General features: G+C 42.5%; 1 protein-coding gene across 4 annotated transcripts in view; it reads right to left on the reverse strand.

The window, feature by feature from the left end:
- Positions 1 to 20260, reverse strand: part of MUC20 (mucin 20, cell surface associated) — a 33861-nt gene extending 13601 nt beyond the window's left edge. For 2 of the 4 annotated variants that reach the window (XM_033855708.2, XM_019922630.3), the window contains exon 1: positions 1745 to 20260. In XM_033855708.2, coding sequence (XP_033711599.1) covers positions 1745 to 1823 — 79 coding nt within the window. In that variant the 5' untranslated portion in view covers positions 1824 to 20260. The remainder of the gene's footprint in view (positions 1 to 1744) is intronic. The other 2 variants (XM_073804120.1, XM_073804119.1) reach the window with 2 other exon arrangements.
- Between the last annotated feature and the right edge of the window lie 62 nt (positions 20261 to 20322).

Here is a 20322-nt window from a genome sequence, read left to right on the forward strand (position 1 = left end):
TCTGACCACAGTGGTACCAGAGGAGGTTGGAGTTGGTCAGATTCTAGATATATTTTGAACGTAGAGCCAACATGACTTCCTACCAGATCGGTGTGGGCTGTCAAAGGAAGAGAAAAGTCAAGAAAACTACAGACTTCTCAGCCTGAACAAATGGAAGGATGGAGTTGTCACCAGCGCCATTTGGGTCTGTGTTTGTTGGGAGGAAAAACTTTTTCCTCTTCCAACCTGGGTCCAGTGACTGGAGGCCTGCAACTTAACTAAGAAAAGACAGATGAACAGGAGAAAAGACAAAGTTTATTTACACGTGCACCAGGGAGTTGCTTAGTAATGAGTAACTCACTGAATAACCAGAGACAAAGGTTTCTCCACCACACTTAACAAAGGCATGGGGCTTAGGACCTCTGTGGGAAAATATGGAAGGTTCTATTGGCAGTCTGTCTCCACGGCAGCTAAAATTGGCCGGAAAATCCCTTGGAGGGAGATTTATGGCAGCTGTATTTTTAGAAGGCTCTGTTTTAGTCAGATAAGGGAAGTTCAGATAACATTTCTTTCTGCATCTTCTGTAGGTCAAATGTTTCCTCTTTAAAATAATCTTTATACCAACTCTGGGGGTCTGAGTGGGTCCCCACAGGTTCAAAATGTGTAGATAAGGAGAGATGGTGGGAATCATTTAAGTCTGCAAAGCCCTGAGAATGGACCCCTCCATACCCTGGCCCCTATTTCCTTGGGTTGTAGCATAGAAACCTCTATGGCTGATTCTATGCACATTTAACAGTGTTTACGACAGCAGCAGGTTTCCGTTTTTCCTCTGGTTGAACCAATGGGGAAGCACACAGGGTGGCAGCTGGGAGACATGCACCCCTGGGCCCAGTGATCATGGCCCCAGGAGGGGAGGCTGAGCTTTGTTCCAGGGCCCTGCTGGCACTGAGTGGGGGAGGAGCTTCAGGGAGGCGTCAGGCCGTCTTCTTGAGTCCCTTCATGGAGATGGAGAGGGGCTGGTTTGGAGAAGCTGCCAGACCTAATGAGCAGTAAGCGAAGGCCTGTTGCCTCTCCAGCTAATTTACATTTCCCCAAATAACCGCTCTCTCTTGTTCATCCACCAAGAACCAGGCCCTTCCACAGTGGCCCTGCAAGGCAAGCTCTAGGACACAGATGAGGAAAGGGAGGCGCGGAAAGGCTCAGAAGACTGAAGGCTTGAGGTCAGCCAGGATTTGAACCCAGGTCTATCTGGCTCCCAAGTCCAAGCTCTTTCCATCGCGCTATACTGCCTTTCTTTCTGCCCAACGCTGTAATAGGCTAGGGTGGGGGCTGAGAGCTCTCCTCCAGTGCTGCGCAGAGAGCTGGACAGGTCAGGGCTGAAGCCGGGACACAAAAGGAAAATAAGGAATAGAGGATGATTTAGGGCAGAGAGCAGCAAACCACAGTCTGTGGACCAAATCTGTCTTGCTGCCGGTTTTTGGTATAGATCACAAGTTAAGAATGTTTTTTACATTTTTATACGGTTGAAAAAAGTCAAAAGAAGAATATTACTTCATGACACATGAGAATTATATGAAATTCAGTGTCAGTGTTCATGGGCAGGAACCCTGGCTTCTACCCTAAAACCGTGGCTGCAACAGTGCTGCGCCCAGCTCAGGCTCTTTGCCCCCTTTGGTATTTGCTCCTTGACTTTGGGGCTTGGAGGCCAGGGAGGCAGGAGCAGGTTGCCAGCCACCCCTTCTAGGAGCATCTCCAGGGCACTCACCATGCTTTGCATCCAGTCTAGATTGCTTCTGGCAGGGCTTGGGCGGGTTCTCCTTCCTCAGCACCACCTGCAGCACCATGCTGATAGTTTGAGGAGCAGAAAAACACAGGTGAAAGATCCTGTCCTCATCCCTGCCTCCCACCCCCTGCTGCTGCCCATTACCCCCAGCACCTCTCTGCAGACTCCTGTCTGCCCTCAGAAGTCTACATGGGACAGGTCAAGAGGCATCTGTACTGCAAGAGAAGCGGGGACAGTTAGGTGCAACACAGCCACCCTATTTCCCCACCCTATTCCCCAGTCACCAACAGCTGAACCTCTCCTTGTGGGACCTGCAAAAGTGGCTCAGAGGGGAGCAGCAGGTGGCAAGGAGCAGTGGGGAAAGAAAGCAGGGAGGAATGTGTAGGCACTTTTGATGTGAAATGGACAGAATGCCAGGATCTTGGGATGTCAGGGACCTTAGAAGCCATCCAGTCCACACCCTGGCCTTGGCCTAAAGTACATGCAAGGGGCTTGCCTCTGTCAATCACAGCATCCAGCTCTGCTGGGGGTGGAATGGAGCCTGCATGTGAGTTACCAGTGTTGCAGAGGGCACGGTGATCCAGGCAGCGGTCTGGTACCACATGGCAGAATTCATCACAGTAGCAGCTTCCTCTCCTGCAGTGGTGATCCATTCCAAGGCAGCAGAGGGGCTGGGGTTGGGAGCAGCTGCCTGGAGACAAAGGGACATTAAAAAGAGACAGGGCTTCCCTGGTGGCGCAGTGGTTGAGAGTCCGCCTGCCGATGCAGGGGATACAGGTTCATGTCCCGGTCCGGGAAGATCCCGCGTGCCGCGGAGCGGCTGGGCCCGTGAGCCATGGCCGCTGAGCCTGCGCGTCTGGAGCCTGTGCTCCACAACGGGAGAGGCCACAACAGTGAGAGGCCCGCGTACCGCAAAACAAAAAAAAAAAAAAAAAGAGAGAGACAGATTTAACAAATGGTGCTGGGACAACTAGATATCCATATGCAAAAGAATGAATTTGGACCTCTACCTCACACCATATATAAAAATTAACTGAAAATGGATCACAAATCTAAATGTAAGAGTTAAAACTGTAAAACTCTAGATATTGTCATGACCTTGGATTAAGCAGTAGTTTTTCAGGTATGACACCAAAAGCATAAGTGACAAAAGAAAGAATAGATAAAGTAGACTTGATCAAAGTTTTGGGCTTCTAAGGATACTATCAAGAAAGTGAAAAGACAACCCATGGGATGGGAAAACATCTGCAAATCATATATGCAATAAGAGAATTTTATTCAGAATATGTAAAGAACTCTCACAAACTCAACAACATAAAAAGACAAATAACCCCATTTTAAAATGAGCAAAAATATATCCAAAGAAGATACACAAATGGCCAATAAGCACATAAAAGGGTGCTCAACATCACTAATCATCAGGAAAATGCAAATTAAAATCACAATGAGTTACCACTCCACATCCACTAGGATGGCTAAAAACAAAAACAAGTGTTGGTGAGGATGTGGAGAAATTGGAACCCCACACATGGCTAGCAGAAGTGTAAAATGGTGCAGCCACTTTGAAAAATTGTTTGGCAGTTCCTCAGAATGTTAAATGTAGAGTTACCATATGATCCAGCAAATCTACTTCTGGGTATATACTTAAAAGAATTGAAAATATATGTTCACATAAAATCCCGTACATAAATGTTCATAGAAACATTATTCATAACAGCAAAAAAGTGGAAATAATTCAAATGTCCATTAACTGATGAGAGGATAAAACATAATATGAAATTTCTATACAATGGAATATCATTCAGCCATAAAAAAGAATGAAATGCTGATACATGCTACAACATGGATGAACCTTGAAAATGTTATGCTAGACGAAAGAAGTCAGCCACAAAAGGCCATGTATTATATGATTCTATTTCTGTGAAATGTCTAGAGCAGGCAAATCCATAGAAAGTAGATTAATGGCTGCCAGGGGTGGGAGGTGTGGTGAATAAGGGTGTGACTGTTAATGGGTACGGTGTTTCTTTGGGAGGTGATGAAATGTTCTAAACTTAGGTAATAGTGTTGGTTGCACAACTCCGTAAATATAGTAAAAACCATGAATTGTATATTTTAAAAGGATGACTTTTACATTATGTGAATTGTATCTCAATAAAGTTGCTATTAAAAGGAGAGAGACAGGACTTCCCTGGTGGCGCAGTGGTTGGGAGTCCGCCTGCCGATGCAGGGGACATGGATTCGTGCCTCGGTCTGGGAGGATCCCGCATGCCGCAGAGCGGCTGTGCCTGTGAGCCATGGCCACTGAACCTGTGCGTCCGGAGCCTGTGCTCTGCAACGGGAGAGGCCACAACAGTGAGAGGCCCGTGTACCGCAAAAAAAAAAAAAAAAAGAGAGAGAGAGAGAGAGACAGAGCTAAGAGAGAAGAGTGAGCAAGAAGAGAGACAAAAAGAAGAGTGTGACAGGGGAGTGACAGCAAGGAAGACACAGAGGCAATAGAGAAAACGACAGAAGAGTTGTGAGAAGAGGGACGTAGAAAAACCCCACAAAGTTGGAGGAAGTTCTCCAAGGCCGCTATTCACAAAACAGTTTCACCAACCCCAATTCCTACCATTTCCCCAAGGTGCTCAACTCAATTATTATTTTTTTTTTTTCAATTTATTTATCTTATTTTATTTTTGGTTGCACTGGGTCTTCGTTGATGCACACGGGGCTTTCTCTAGTTGCAGTGAGACGGGGCTACTCTTCGTTGCGGTGCCTGGGCTTCTCATTGTGGTGGCTTCTCTTGTTGCGGAGCACAGACTCTAGGTGCACAGGCTTCAGTAGTTGTGGCTTCCGGGCTCTAGAGCGCAGGCTCAGTAGTTGTGGTGCACGGGCTTAGTTGCCCCACAGCATGTGGGATCTTCCCGGACCAGGGCTCAAACCCGTGTCCCCTGCATTGGCAGGCAGATTCTCAACCACTGCGCCACCAGGGCAGCCCTCAACTCAGTTATTATCTGATCATTCCTTATCCACTACAAGATGAAGGGGTTCATCTTCTTTAAGACATAAGGAAAACAAGACATTGGCAGATAGGGACCGTGGCCCAGGTAACCTGGTGAGTCTTTGGCTCAGATCAGAAGGGGCCCCAGGTACTCTCATGCCCAGCACTCTCAATGTTGTTTTCCCTTTACTTTACCTTGACCTTCCCAATTGCCTCCTGTTAGGTTAGCACCTGCCTGGGGCTTTGTTTAGGCATAAGCCTGACGACCTTCCAAAGTTGAAAGGATCAGTAGGGAGCGGGCCTCTGAGGGGAGGCGGGGCCAGGTGTGGCTAACCCAGCCTGTTGTGGAAACAGGGGCCAGCAGGTAGGTGTCTGGTGAAAGGGGGGCGGTGGCCCAGGGAGGTCAGATCTCTCCAGGTGATGGTGGGCTGGGCTGGAATGGTGGCCTCTGAGTTTGGTCTGGCTTCTGCCTCATGTTCTACTCAGGAGCCTCCTACAAATGATCAGTTTCCATTCTCATATCATCCCCTTTCCCAAGTGCCTGGTTCAGTGTCAGTTTGTCACCAAGACCAGGAAACGATCAAAGGATTGGAGCCGGCAAAGAGCCCCAGGGACCATCCAAATGAGGGCTGTACCCCATTTAGGGGTCAGAGATCAAGTCAGTGGTCATGACCAGCATTTATTTTAACAGTCTGGGATGGAGTGGAATGGAGTGGAGTGGAATAGGATAGGATAGCATAGGATAGGATAGGATACAAAATATCTACATATATTGTATATTGTATATAGAAGTGTAAGTTGCTTGGGGTTCTTTCTGAAATTTTTGTGTTTTTCTGTATATGTATGTAAGTATTGGATCACAGTGTAAAATATCTCTATTAATGTGGACTGTGGCCAGAAAAGTTTGAAAGACACTGATCTAAAAATGGAAAAGCAGTGTTCACAAGCAGTGATTGGGTGACAGAGCTGGGAGTGGAACCAGCAATTTTGACTTTCCCCTGGCTTTTTCCACCACATCAGGCTCAGGGCTTTTTCTTTCAAAAAGCCTTTGGTTGCACTTGCCACTGCTCTGGGCCATTCTCTAAAGATCCTGCATATTCCTGCTTTTGAGCCTTTAGTCAAGCTGTTTCCTCTGATTGGAAGGCCCTTCCCTCTCACAGCCACTAGAAGAAAACATACTTATCCTTCAAGGTCATGATTAAATTCAACCTTCCCTGGGTTGCTAACGAACCAGCTTGTTATTTTGAGAGTGATAAATGAAGAATCATTTATCCAGTCTTTCCACACAAACCAAATAGTTGACAAGGGAAAGGTCTTCTTTATAGAAGAACTCCAGCTAACAAATGCAGAATCAATGGTAGAATTAGAAAACCACCATATGGCAATCCTTAATGAAAAACTGGATCTAGGTAACAATCATCAGTGGAAGCTAAAACCATTAGAGAAAGGTCGAGGGGGAACTTTTATAATGGACCTACAAACGGATGCATCTGGCTGATCAAGTTTAACACCAGTAGAAGTGAGATGACTAGACATTGCCTGTCTCCTTCTCCATGCAATAGATAGTACATAGCCTCACCTACAGAATATACTTACCAAAAGAAATGAACCTTAACTACCAGATTTCAGGAAATGCAGGGGACAGAAGAGCACCCACAAGGATCCAGTCAGACAAATCCAGAATTCAGGACAGTGTACAGGACAAATGACCTGGTTTCTTCAACAAATAAACAGCATGAAAAAAAAAGGAAGAGAGCTGATATAGATTTAAAGAGACTTAAGAATATAACAGCTAAATGTATGTGTGGACCTTGTTTGGATCCTGATTCGAATAAGCCAGTTGCAAAAAGGACTTTTTGATAGTTGGAGAAGTATGCACACTAATAGGTATTAAATGGTAGTAATTATTTTAATTATTTCAGCTCTGATAAGGTATTGTGGTTATATATATTTTTTAATATGGTGGATAAGAATTTGGTGTTGATAATTTTCACGCTAGCCAATAGGTCCATTGGGTTCATTTAACTATCCCCTCTACTTTTGTGTGTTTCAAATTTTCCATAATAAAAATTTTTTTTAAATAAATTTGATCTATCCTGAGAGGCCTTCCTACATCCCCCCAGCTGGGACGTAGGTATTAACTACATTTACTGGGATTGACTTTTTCCTCTTACTTTTAAAATCTATTGATTTCAATTTCTAACATAGCATTAATCCCTGTCTCCATTATTGTTACGATCTTCTTCCTGAAGGTGTGTTTATCTGCCTTCCTACCAATTGGTGGAAGGCAGGAAATGTATCTCTATAGTTCTGGTGTCAAATAATTTATACTTAATTTAATTTAAAAGAGCTGAATTGGACTTGGGCTCACATTTGAGCTCCCAGGGTGTCCATAGGCCAAGACAGATTTACAGTTCCTGACAGCGCTGACTGGTCCCATCAGAAAAATGGCAGCTCAATAAGGGAAAGGAAGTTCACCCCATGGTGACCAACCACCCGTTCACTCACTCATGCATTCATTCATTTATTCATTTTATTCTATTGAGTGACTCTCTGAGCCAGGTACCATGGTGGATCATGGACATACATTCCACTGCCCTGTCCAACCCAACCCTCCAAAGAAACACCTTCCAAGAGCTCAGTCTAGTGAACAGAGTCATCATACTACAAGTAACCAGAATGTCATCATACTGTATGGTAAGTGCTGCACCACAGGTAAGAGGAGAGAGCCGCAGGGTTGGTGGAGGGGCAGTGAGCCCACCAGGAAACAGACTCCTGGTGAAGAGGCAGTAGATCAGGGACTCCTGTGTGACCATCTCGTTGGCTTCAGACTAAAAGGCTTGTAGAAGTGACAAGCTGTGAGGCCAGGAACAGCCCCAAACAAGGCTGGGTGAAGAACCCCATGCTAATAGTTGGCACCCCTCCAGAACAACACTCTTTAAACCTGTTCGACAGTTTTATAGAGAAGAGGGTGAGCACTGCTGGGGCAGGGTGTGGAAAGGGGGCACTGGGCAGCCTCCTCCTCCCCTGTACATTTCCCAGTGATACTGCTCCAGCCCCCAAATTGCGAACCCCACTCAGCAAATCTGAAGCCCCGCCCTTCCTCAGAAGTCCTTTTTACAAGCAATTTATTAACACATCTGTTACTACTTAAGCACACACCTTGAGGCTCCCACCCCTACAAAAAGTATTCCTAGCAATGACATCTAGTTTTCTCCCAAAAGAGGTTCTGGTAGATACAGCTTTCTCCATCCCACTGGATTTCCAGGAATATTTAAGCAAACCAAATGGGTTGGTGCCTGGTAGTTGCCCAGTGAGTCTGCCTATTAATCTGGATCTGGGCTTGTCATACCACCTTCCCTCTTGTACTGCTCCCACCCCCCGACAGTGCACATTCCAGAGCCCCCTGCTGCCTCTACTCATAGGCACCTCTTCTGGACATTCCTCTTGATTTCCCAACCAAAACAGACCTTCCCAAGCGAATCATCCAAGGACAACTTATAAATATGAATGTGGGTACACAGAGAAGCCACCTTAAGCACTGGTAGATGTCTGAATAAATGAATTATTTAATTAATGAATTAGTGAACATAAGGAGGCGGATCATGCCAGGGACAAAAATGGTTGATCAAACGAATGAATGAATAAATAAAAGAGACTAGAGGCCAGGTCCCTTCGACCTGCTAGCCTGGCTTCTCACCTGTCTCCTGGTTTGGGGCTGCAGGGCTCAGCCACAGCAGGAGGAGGAGAACCAGCCACATGGCTGCAGGCATCAAGCAGAGACAGTGTTTCAGGGACCGAGGCCAGGACTTTTAATACCCACCCATCCCAGTAAGTTCATTTGGTATCTGCACCCCCAGGGAGGAGCCAGCTGGCACCTGGGCAGTCACTGGCAGGGGCAGAGGTGGCACCAAGACAGGGGCACAGGTGTCCCAGTTGCTTGGAATAGCTTGCCCAAGCAGAGATAACACAGCAAAAAAACAATTCTCCCATCTCCTGGGGTTTCCAAGCCTTTGGGAAGAGCAGAATCAGAGAAACCAGAGTGACTGATGTCAGGGATTGCAACCTCATCTTACCTTGATTTCATCTGCAAAGACCCTATTTTCATAAAGGTCACATTCACAGGTACCAAGGATTAGGACTTGAACAGATCTTTTGGGGGGACACAGTTTAAGCCACAACAGTAATAAAATTTTATTTTTCACATTTAGGTCTTTACCTAGAATTTTTTTGTGTGTTGACTTGAGGTGTGGATCTAAAATAATATTTTTTCATATGGATAACCCAGTATTAAATAATCATTTAAAAATAATCTATCACTGCCCTATTGACTTGTGATACCACCTCTGTGGCATATCAAGCTTCCTTATATGTATAGATCTATTTATGGACTTTCCATTTTGTTTCGTTGTTCTAATTTGTCTTTTCCTACACAAGTGCCACACTATCTTAATTATGATAGCTTTAGAACACATTTTGATGTCTGTTAGAGCAAGATTATTCTTCTTAGCATTTGCTTGTCTATTTTTAGCCCTTTCCATTTCCATGTATATTAATATATTTATTTTCAATTTCCTTTCATATTGCTCTAAATTCTGTAGTTCCTGGAGATTTTCCTATTACATCTGCTGATTCTTTCTCATGGCAATTTATAACATCAATTTTTAAAATTAAACTTTTAATTTGAAATAATTGTAGACACACATGCAATTATAAGAAATAATACAGACACAGTCCACATACCTTTTACCCCATTTCCCCCAATGGTAATAGCTTGCAAAACTATAATACAACATCACAAACAGGATGCTAACATTGAAAGAGTAAAGATACAGAATATTGCCAAGGATCCCTCCTGTTGCCCTTTTATAGCCACATTCACTTCCCCCCTGCCCCCACCCTCTCCTTAACCTCTGGAAACCACTACTCTGTTCTCCGTTTCTGTACTTTTGTCATTTCAAGGACGTTATATAAATGGAATCATGCAGAATGTTTGGGGATTGACTTTTTTTCACTCAGCATAACTCTCTGGGGATTCATCCAGGTTGTTGCATGTATCAATAGTTTGTTCCTTTTAATTCTGAGTAATGTTTTAAGGTACGGATGTACTATAGTTTTTTAATTATTCAGCTGTAGAATGATACCTGGGTTGTTTCCAGTTTTTGACTAATAAAGCTGCTATTAGCATCACACACGGATTTTTGTGTGAATATGTATTTTCATTTCTTGGAGATAAATGTGCAACAGTGAAATTGGTGGGTTGTAGGATAGTTGCATGCTTAGTCTTATAAGAAACTGACAAACTGTTTTCCAGGGTGGCTATATGATTTTATACTCCCACCTGCAATAAACAAGTGATACAGGCTCTCTGCATCCTTGTCAACATTTAATATTGTTACTATTTTTAATTTCTGTGATTCTGATAGCTATGTAGTTATATTTTGTGGTTTAAATTTGCATTTCCCTAATGGCTAGTAATATTGACCATGTTTTCATGTGCTTATTTGCGATCTGTGTATCTTTTTCAGTGAAATGTCTCTTCATATCTTTTGCTCATATTCTAGTTGGATTGTTTATTACTGTTGAGTTTTTAATTTAATTATTAAAAATTGAGATATAATTGACATACATTTACTGTTGAGTTTTGAGAGTTCCTTATGTATTTTAGGTACTAGCTCTTTACTGCATGTGTGGTTTGCAATATTTTCTCCCAGTTTGTAGCTTGCGTTTTTGTCCTCCTAACAGGGTCTTTTGCAGAGAAAAAGTTTTTATTTTGATGTGTCCTTATATAAATCATGCTTTTGGTGTCAAGTCTAAGAATTCTTTGCTTAGCCATAGATCCTGAGATTTTCTCCTTTTTTTTTTTTCCTAAAAGTTCTATAATTTTACATTTTACATTTAAGTCTGTGATCCATTTTGAGTTAATTTTTGTATAGCTGTGATACTAAGTCAAGGTTCATTTTTTTTTTTTTGTCTGTGGATTTCCAATTGTTCCAGCAACATTTGTTGAAAGGGCTATCCTTCTTCCATCAAACTGCTTTTGCTTCTTTGTCAAAAATCAGGTGGGCATAATTTGCATTGGTCTATTGCTGGGCTCTCTATTCTGTTTCAATGATCTGTGTCTATACCTCCACCAGTACCACACAGTTTTTTTTTTTTAAATAAATTTATTTATTTTTATTTTTGGCTGCATTTGGTTTTCGTTGCTGCGCACGGGCTTTCTCTAGTGGCGGCGAGCAGGGGCTACTCTTCGTTGCGGTGTGTGGGCTTCTCATTGCGGTGGCTTCTCTTGTTGCAGAGCGCAGGCTCTAGGCTCACGGGTTCAGTAGTTGTGGCTCACGGGCTCTAGAGCGCAGGCTCAGTAGTTGTGGCACACGGGCTTAGCTGCTCCACAGCATGTGTGATCTTCCCATACCAGGGCTTGAACCCGTGTCTCCTGCATTGGCAGGCAGATTCTTAACCACTGCATCACCAGCGAAGCCCCTAGCACACAGTTCTTCATTACTGTAACCATATAATGTCTTGAAATTGGGTAGGCTGATTCCTCTTACTTTCTTCTTTTTCAAAATAGTTTGTTATTCTTGTCCTTTGTATTTTCATATAAATTTTAGAATAACCTTGTCCATAAAACAAAAAAATCTTGCTGAAATTTTGATAGGATTTGCATTAAGTCTGTATATAAATTTGGAGATAACTGACATCTTTACTATGTTGACTCTTCCAATCCACGAACATAATATACCTCTCCATTCATTTAGATCTTCTTTGATATCTTTCATCTGAAATTTGTGCTTTCTGTGTACAAATCCTGTACATATTTTGTTTGATTTACAACTAAGTGTTTCTTTTTCTTTCTTTTTTTAGTAAGTGGTATGGTGTTTTTAATTTTGGTGTCCACGTGTTCATTGCTAGTATACAGAAATGCAATTGACTTTTGTATGTTTATCTTATATCCTGCTACATTGCTAAACTCATTAGTTTTAGGAGCGTTTTAAAAAATAGATTTCTTGGGATTTTCTACATATACTGACGTATGTACAGATGAATTAATATGTCTGAGATTTGCTTCAAAATAATCTTGATAGGGGTAGAGGGTGGGGATATAGATGAAACACAATTGACTGTGAGCTGGTAATTGCTGAAGCTGCATAAAGAATACACGGGGTTCAGTATTCTACTCTCAATATCTTTGTGTATGCTTTCAATTTTCTATAACAAAAAAATGTTCCCAAATGTTATTCCCTGTAAAAGCTGTAGGGGCCCTCATTGTAGGGTAAAGTCATAGTGGTTGACCTGTCATTCAAGGCCCTTTATGGTCTGACCTTCCCGCTAACTATCCAGTTGTTCTTTGAATACTTTCCAAAAGACCCCCTTCTCTGTATGTCTCATAGTTGTCTAAACAACGTTTTCAGTTTCAGCTTTGTTTTTGCTCCTGCTGCATTGACCCTCCTCTCTGTCCCAAAAGGCCCTTCTCCCTCATCTCAGATTAACTCCCACGCTGCCTCCCACCCAGCTCCAGAACCAAGAGGCTCTCGAGGCCTCCCCTGATCAGTCTGGCCACATTGATCTCCCCCTTCTCTGACCTTCCAGAACTCTGTCTTTAACATTCATTCCCGTATAACATAGTTGTTAAGAGTGGGACTTTTGGAACCAGACTGGCTGTATTTGGATCCAGGCTCCATTGTTTACTGCTTTGTCACTTTGGGCAAGTTATTTAACTCTCTGTGCCTCAATTACTTCTTTATAGAATGGAAATGATAATGGTATCTACTTCATAGTGTAGTTGGGAGGATTAAATGAGTCATACATGTAAAAACTTTAGAATAGTGTTCAGCACACAGTAAAAAATCCATATGTAATGATTTCATTTGTGTACGTCTTATGTTATAACGAAACTGTAAATTCCTAAAGGGCAGGAACTGCATCCAAGCACTGAGTCATTTACATGGGAGATGAAAAGAATCACACATCCATGATCTGGATCAGTTTAAGTCAGACAAGTAAAGCCAATATTTAATTGCATAATTTGTCACTGTGGCCCTTTCACTGCCTATACCAAGGTTCTTTGCTTGCCAGCAACAGAATCTGGCTCCTGCTAACTTAAGAAAAAGGAATGTACTAAAAAGATTTGAAGGTTAAGCTAAAAAACTGGACTCAGAACAGGATAGGAAACTGGCGGCCCCGGAATCCAGGAGAGAGGAATGACAGTCTCTTCACCATGCTAGAATGAGAAAGCGCCAACCCACTTACTTTTTTGGTCATTGTCTTATTTGCTCAAGGTTCCAAGACTAGGGAAAGAGTTCAGGCAATCCAGCTTGATCCATGTGCCCACTCCTTGGTCAGAGGTTTAAAAAAATGAACTTATTTCTGGTCATTTTTTTGGGGTGGGTGGGTGACGTTAATTAAGAACGAAAAAGAAGGCTTGCTCTATCTATCTGTTCTCTGGGATCTTTGACTGGCATATTATGGAAAGAAGGCAAGCTGGATAAGTTTTCTGTCTGGCTGGTAAACTCTTTGCCTTTAAAGACTTTACTTCTACTTGGGTCCAAAAGGGGTAAGGTATGGGCAAGTAAGTGCAAATGAAGGAATGGCTTCTGCTCACGGGTGCTGATGGGAGCTCCATGCCAGAGTCAAATAGTGCTGTTTGTAGTCTCTGGAATAGCTGGAATCCTAGAAGCCTCTGGAGAACTGTCCAGATGGTCATTATCTGGACCTTCCATTCTAAAATCTCAAGAGGGTTTTCCTGATTCCCACTAGCCTTGTCTCTGTCCCTGGCTCTTATGGAAACTCCAAGGTGTCCTCTCCCTGTGTGCTCTCAGGACAGAAGGGCTGGACAGAGGCACCAGTTCTCAGAGGAACTGCACATGAGGTGGGGAGATAAAGAAGGAAGGACAAAACTGGAAGGAAAAAAAGAAAAAGAAAGAAGGAAGGAGCTCTCCATGTTTTCTGGGCCAACGTGGGTCAGCACATCTTGTGCAGAATAATATTTGGGGGTATTTTAAAGCAATAGCTATCTTGACCCCCCCCCCTCCAGTGTCTATATACTTTTGTACATTCCCTCTGCATTTCAAGGGAAAGAATTTTTTCCCTAAAACCAAACCAAAGTGAACTCTTTAAATTATAAAAAATAATATGACCACTTTACAGATATTTCAATAGGCAGATAAAAGGAAAAAAATCACTCCATAGTTCCATCATTTCTGCAGAGCTACACTTACTTTTATGTATCTCCTTCTCTTCCCATGTGTATTTTTCTTTCCATGAATGTTTTTCTATAATTGCAATAAGGGGGTATATATACTTGCCTATATATAAACTTCTTATTTTGGAACAATTTTAGATTTATAGGAAAGTTGCAAAGACAGTGAGTTCTTATATACCCCTCATCCAATTTGTTTTCGCTAATGTCACCATCTTACATCCTTCAAGACTAAGAAACCAACATAGTACGTTGCTTTTAACTAAACTCTAGACTTTATTCAGATCTTACCAGTTTTGCCAGTAATGTCCTTTTTTCTGTTCCAGGATCCAATCTAGGATAGCACATTGCATTTAGTCGTCATGTCTCCTTAGGCTCTTTTGGTCTGTGATAGTTACTCAGTCTCTTGTTTTTCATGACCTTGATAGTTTTGAGGAGTACTGTTCAGGTATTTTGTAGAACGTCCCTCAAATTGGGTCTGTGTTATGTTTTTCTCATGATTAGACTGGGGCAATGGATTTTTGGAAAGAATACCACGTGGTGATGTGCCCATCTCATCACAGGGGTGCATAATATCCAAACGGCACCCCTGGTGATGTTAACCTTGATCACTTGGTTAAGGTAATGTTGGCCAGCTTTGTCCACTGTACAGCTGCTATTTCTCCATTTCCATGCTCTTTTTTTAAAAGTAAATCACTAATTCCAGTCCACCCTCATGGGGAGAGGGGATTAAGCTCCACCTCCTGGAGGGGCATAGGATTTACATATATTGTTTGGAATTCTGTCAGGAAGATTTGTCTCTTCTTCCCAATTTATTTATTTATGCAATTCTTTATTTATTAGTATGGACTCATAAATATTTGACATAAACTTTTTCTCTTTTGTTTCATATAACATTGTGTTATAAGGTTTTTTTTCATGTTACCATCTTGGTCTTTATAACCATCATTTTAATGATCGCATCTACTTTTGGATATTTTCCATTAACTTTGTACTCTCATAAATTATGCTTCTGTAAACATCTTTTGAAACAATGTTCTATGATTCTTTGTATTCCAGATCTGGCCTGGTATCTGGAATACAGAAACATAGTATATATTCAATAGATGTTTATTTGGGATGGATGGATGGATAGACGAATGAATAAATAAATGAATGAATGAATGCTGGGCTGGCAATGTAACTCAGTAGCCCTTTTTTTTTTCCCCTGCTGAACAGTCTTCTCACTCTTGGCCTATGAAGATTTCAAGTCTAAGTTAAATGTTGAGAAGAGAAATTTGAGAACTTGCTGGAAATCAAGCTTTGGCTTCCTGTGAACCACACCTAGTTTGTAATAAACAAAGAACCTCAGAACAAGTAAAGATTCTGTACTGTAAGCTATTTTTTTTTTAATCTCTGATTGGAAAACATTTGGATATTCTATCAACTTCAGCAGTCTTTCACATAGCTTTATCACTCTTCTCTAAGCTTACCTTGTAGACATAACAATTTTTAAATACCTAGGGTATTTTTAGGACATAGAAATATCTTTGTATCTCCTGGTTTAGTCCCTGGCAAGGAAAAGCTGACAGTTTAATAATAAAGTGAGTGAAGTACATTTGGAATGTTGTCTACTCTAATAATGGCTGCTGGACAAAACAAAACAGAAACAGTCGCAGACAAAGCTGAGGGAGGAGAAGGGAGATGAGGACATTTTCATCACTTCAAGATTTGGGAAAGTAATCACTGTAGATATTTGCTGGCAAGAAAAGAGATAAGAAAGCTAAGACGGGAGGTAATCAGAGGCAAGGTCAGAACAATCCTGTCCCATGTCCTACAATGTACTTCTGATCATTCTTGTTCCCACTGACAAGCAGAGAGGGAAAAACTATCAAGAACAGAATGTTTCCCAAGTGGTTTTCTCACTCTCCAGGAAGGGTCATGTCTATTTGTTGAACCCAACTATTATGAATAGTTGAACCCACACAGACTCTGAAGGCATGAGTACCCACAGAATGGTCTGTAGTAGAGTCCCCTGTGGATCCCTGATCTGGGGAAAAACAGCAGGGACACCCTAAAGACAAATTGTGCAGTGAGACTGGAGAGCCCCAGGGTCAGTTGGCTTCATATTCATCTCAGATTTGTGTGAGTTCAGGCTCTTTTGGTTGGAAGAAATCAGACCTGCTCCTGCTGTAGTAAAAAGGTGAAGAACAGTCATTACAGAGATCCATGTGGCAAAGAGGAAAACTGACTAAATTCATCTGACTACAGGACCCCAATATGGGTTGACCCTGTCAGGGCCTCCTTTCTGCCTAAGACCTCAGCATGGGTTCTTCTGGCTTAATTTGGAAGGGCTCGTGTGGGGTCTTTGGGGATATCATTGGGATTTTGCAGAGGGAACACTAATGAGCTTAGGGTGATTAAAGAGGACAGGAAAGACCACTGCTGTAGCAAAGGCAATCCTTGTCAGGAAAGACCCTCGAAGGGTCATTTCATCTGTCCACTTGCCTCCACATAGAACAGGCAATTCCTTACATTCATTCATTCACTCCATTCATTTACTTGTTTGTTTGTTCTATTTGGGAAAATACTAAATAACAAGATTGTGTGAGAAGTGCTCTAACAGGAGGTTTAGAGAGAGTACCAAGGGCTCACAGTGGGTGGGTACAGTAGAATGCAGGCAGGGAACGCTGTGATATAGCTGAGTTCGTTTTTTAAAAGAGGAAAGATCAAGGTGTATTTAGGAAACCGCTAGTAGTTCAGGGAATGGCAGGAGATCAGGCCATGAAGCTAAAGTATGGTCATGTATTGAAGGTCCTTTACATGCCAGGAGAAGAAACCAAACTTTATCTTATGGGGAGAGAAATACTGGTGAGTTTTAGGCAGGGGAGTATGACTCCACAGTAATGCTTTCTGTCCTTCCCACTGCTCCAATCTCCTTATTCCCACTATGGAGGGCAATCTGGAACATTTATCAAAATGACAAATGCACGAATCTTTTGTGCCAGCCATTCCACTTTGGATAATTTATCCTACGGATATGCTTGCACCCATGTGAAATGACATATGACCAGGTTTTTCACTGTAGCGTTGTTTGTATTAGTAAAAGATTGGAAACAACTTAAATGTCCCTCAATAGGTAAATGATTGAATCAATTATAATCTATCCATATAATGGAAAATGTACAGCTATAAAAAAGAATATAGAAACTCTTCATGTAGTGATAAAGAAAATTCTCTAAGATATACTGTTAGGGAGAAAAAAAACAAGAGACAGAAATGTGTATACAGTATGCTAGTTTTTAAAGAAGTGTGAAGAATAGGATATATATATATATATAAATAATTTGCTTGTATTTGCATAAAGAAACTCTGTAAGGATAAAAAGGAAAGTCACGAGTGGCTACCGAAGGGGGTGAGGCAGAAACAGGGCACATGGCTACAGAAATGGGAGGGACTTTTCATTGTATATCTTTCTGTGGATTTTAAGCATGTTGAATGTATCAGAAAACTACATTTAAATATTAAATAAGGAAGAAAGAAAGAGAGAGGGAGGTAGAGAAAGAGAGAGAAAGGGGAAGTTCTGTTTTTCCCTTTACCTCTGCAGGCCTCATTCTTGCTTTTCACCTTGTCAGGAGTTTCTTTTGGTTAGCTCTGTGGTTGAGGGCTTCCAGTGGTTGAGAGAGACACATACAACTCTTCTTTTAGACCTATGTGTAGACAGACCCATTGTTGGCATCTAGGTTGAATTTCTTTCTTCAGTTTCTAAGTAGAAAGAGGCTGGGAAGTGAGGGACAGAGGAGAGAGAGGTGCCTTTTACTTCCCTGTTTGCCCCTTACCACTGCTAGTGCTGTTTTGTGCTTGCTGTGGAAACAGGAGCTTGAAGGCGAAGCCAGGAGTCTGGCTGTTCCTGCAGTGGGCCAGTGGGAAAATAAAACCATTTGGGAACTACAGGCATCACTGTTTAAAAGGAAGACAGGTGAGAAATTGCAGGAGCCGTGAGAGAAAAGGACAGGACTTTCCTAGGGCTTGTTGCCTAATGGTTACAGGACATCTGTGCTGTGCTATGTTTCAGGCTTGAGTCTTACTGGTCTGCTGTAGCCTCTTGGAGGGCTCGTCACTAAAACTCCCACCTACATCCTAAGAACCTTCTGACCATGCAAGGTTTCTTTTAACACAGGAACTCTCACCTCGCTGGTCTGGTATTAAGTGTACATCCAAAACCAGAGCACAGCTCTCTGTTTTCCGTTCCTCCCTCAGAAGCAGTCCACAGAATTGAGGGAGGCAAGGGTATATGCAAAGCACATCCTCGTGTTCTCCACGCTTTTAGGATACTAGTGCTAGGTAGATTCTTTTTCCTTTTTATCACATTCATCTCTGATCCCAAGAACGTCAAGCTCACAATTGGAATGCTTGGACCATCTGGCAGCTGCTTCACTAAAGCTTTAAAAGCAAACAGTTTGATACCCTGGAGATCAGAAATGGGAGAGGACTATAGTTGATCAGGCAGAAGAGCCAGCAGGATATGGTGGTGGGCATATTGATCCCCTTCTCCCATCCTCTAGGCCAAACGTTCAAAGGAAAAAGGAAGTAGGGTTGCGCCTCACTTTAACCAGGATGCTATAAAAATTATGCCTACTCTTTACACCATTAGAGGGTATAGTAAACCTACAAACATTTGGGGCCACAGAAAATGAAGAATAACAAAGTCAATGCCGGAAAGGATGAGTGCCCAGCTCACAGTTCCCCTTTCCTTGTGGTGTACCCCCAATCCTCAGTAGGGAGTCCCCAACACAGCCATAAGTCTACTGTCTGGCCTGCCTCGCTGGCAGCAGACTCAAGAGGACGGCAAATCCTGCAGCTGAGGTTCCAGAGCTGCTCTGATCTCTGCCCTTCCTGAAACTTAGTTGTTAACTTTCCTTGGATTCTGTAATGTATCCCAGCATCTTTCTAATATCTTGCCCCACTCCCCCACCCCCAGCCTTTTGATCCCTGCTTAAAAATGTCAGAGTCAGAACAAAACATTTGGAATTTATCTTGTTTCTAGAGGTTTTGGGCTAATGAGGTGACAGTGACAATGCTATGCCACACCCTCATCCAAACGAACATAATTTCTCTCCTGAACTACTGCAGCCATCTCCTTAGGATATCTACCACTTCCACTCTTGTTTTACTCTATTTTCTGCAAAGTGGCTGCTGACATTTTAACCAGATCACTCACTCCTCTGATTAAAACTCTTCAATGGCTTTCCAATGTTCTCAGAATAAAATCTAAAATTTTTGGTGCCCCATGTTCTTACAATACAATCTGAAATTCTTAGTAAGTCCTTCTTGCAGTTCCTTGCCCAAACTCCTGTCTTAGGACCATCAGTATATGCTAGTCCCAGTCTGGAGCCCTTTTCTCCCTACCCTGAGCCTCATTTTGGGGGTCTTGGTGGAAGTATCACCTTCTCAGGGGCCTTATTTCTCTCCAATCTAAATTAGGTATCCTTGTTATTTATTTTTTTAACTGCATTGACTCTTTTCCTTCATAGCTATTACAGCTTGTAATTACATATTCATTTTGGTAACTTTGGGCAATGTCTGTCTCCCCCACAAGACCCTGAGTGCCTTAAGGGGCAGGGACTGTCTCTGTTTTGCTCCATGCGATAGCCCCAGAGCCTAGCACAGAAACCAGCATACAGTAGGTACCCAAGTATTAGACGGATGATTAAATAGGAAGAGACGGGAGTGGCTGGCGATGGTTGAGATTTAAGATAAGAAGCTGAAATTGTGTGCTAGTGGTAGAAAAGGAATGAGATACATTTACTTTAAAGAGAAAAATCAACATAACTTGACGACAGGGGGTGGGGAAGGAGATAATGCTTTCCCAGCCAAAAGTGCCACCTGACTCAGAGAGGAAGAAACTAAATTTTCAAACCAGGGTGACTAATGGTTAGGTTTGGGGAAATATGATACTTATGTTGGTTTTAGACATACTGGTTGGAGCTAAGCAAGGGACACCGAAGGGGGAAGTGTTCAGAAAGTTGCAGGGTAGAGCTGGAGCTCCAGCGGGCCAGGAGCATAAAAGAGAAACTCAGAGCTGGTTGTTCACAGAAGTGGGAACTGAAGCATCTAAGACAATTCATATGTTGTGGAGAGGAAGATTTACCTCGCTTTAAGCGACAGCTACACCAAGGGGACAGGTACGGGGCACACCCCGTGCATTGGAAAGTGCCACAAAGTGCTTCGTACACGAAGACATAGAAATCTAGAGAGGTGAAGTGATCTGCTCAAGGTCACACAGCAAGTCAGTGACAAAGCATTCCAATCTATGTTTCCTGACTTGTAAGGTCCAGTTTTCTTTGCATGAATACACAGAAACTTCCTGAATTTTCAGACACGCCTGCTTTATAGTGGACA

This window comes from Tursiops truncatus, chromosome 4 (genome assembly GCF_011762595.2).
Source record: "Tursiops truncatus isolate mTurTru1 chromosome 4, mTurTru1.mat.Y, whole genome shotgun sequence".
Taxonomy (NCBI): Eukaryota; Metazoa; Chordata; class Mammalia; order Artiodactyla; family Delphinidae; genus Tursiops; species Tursiops truncatus.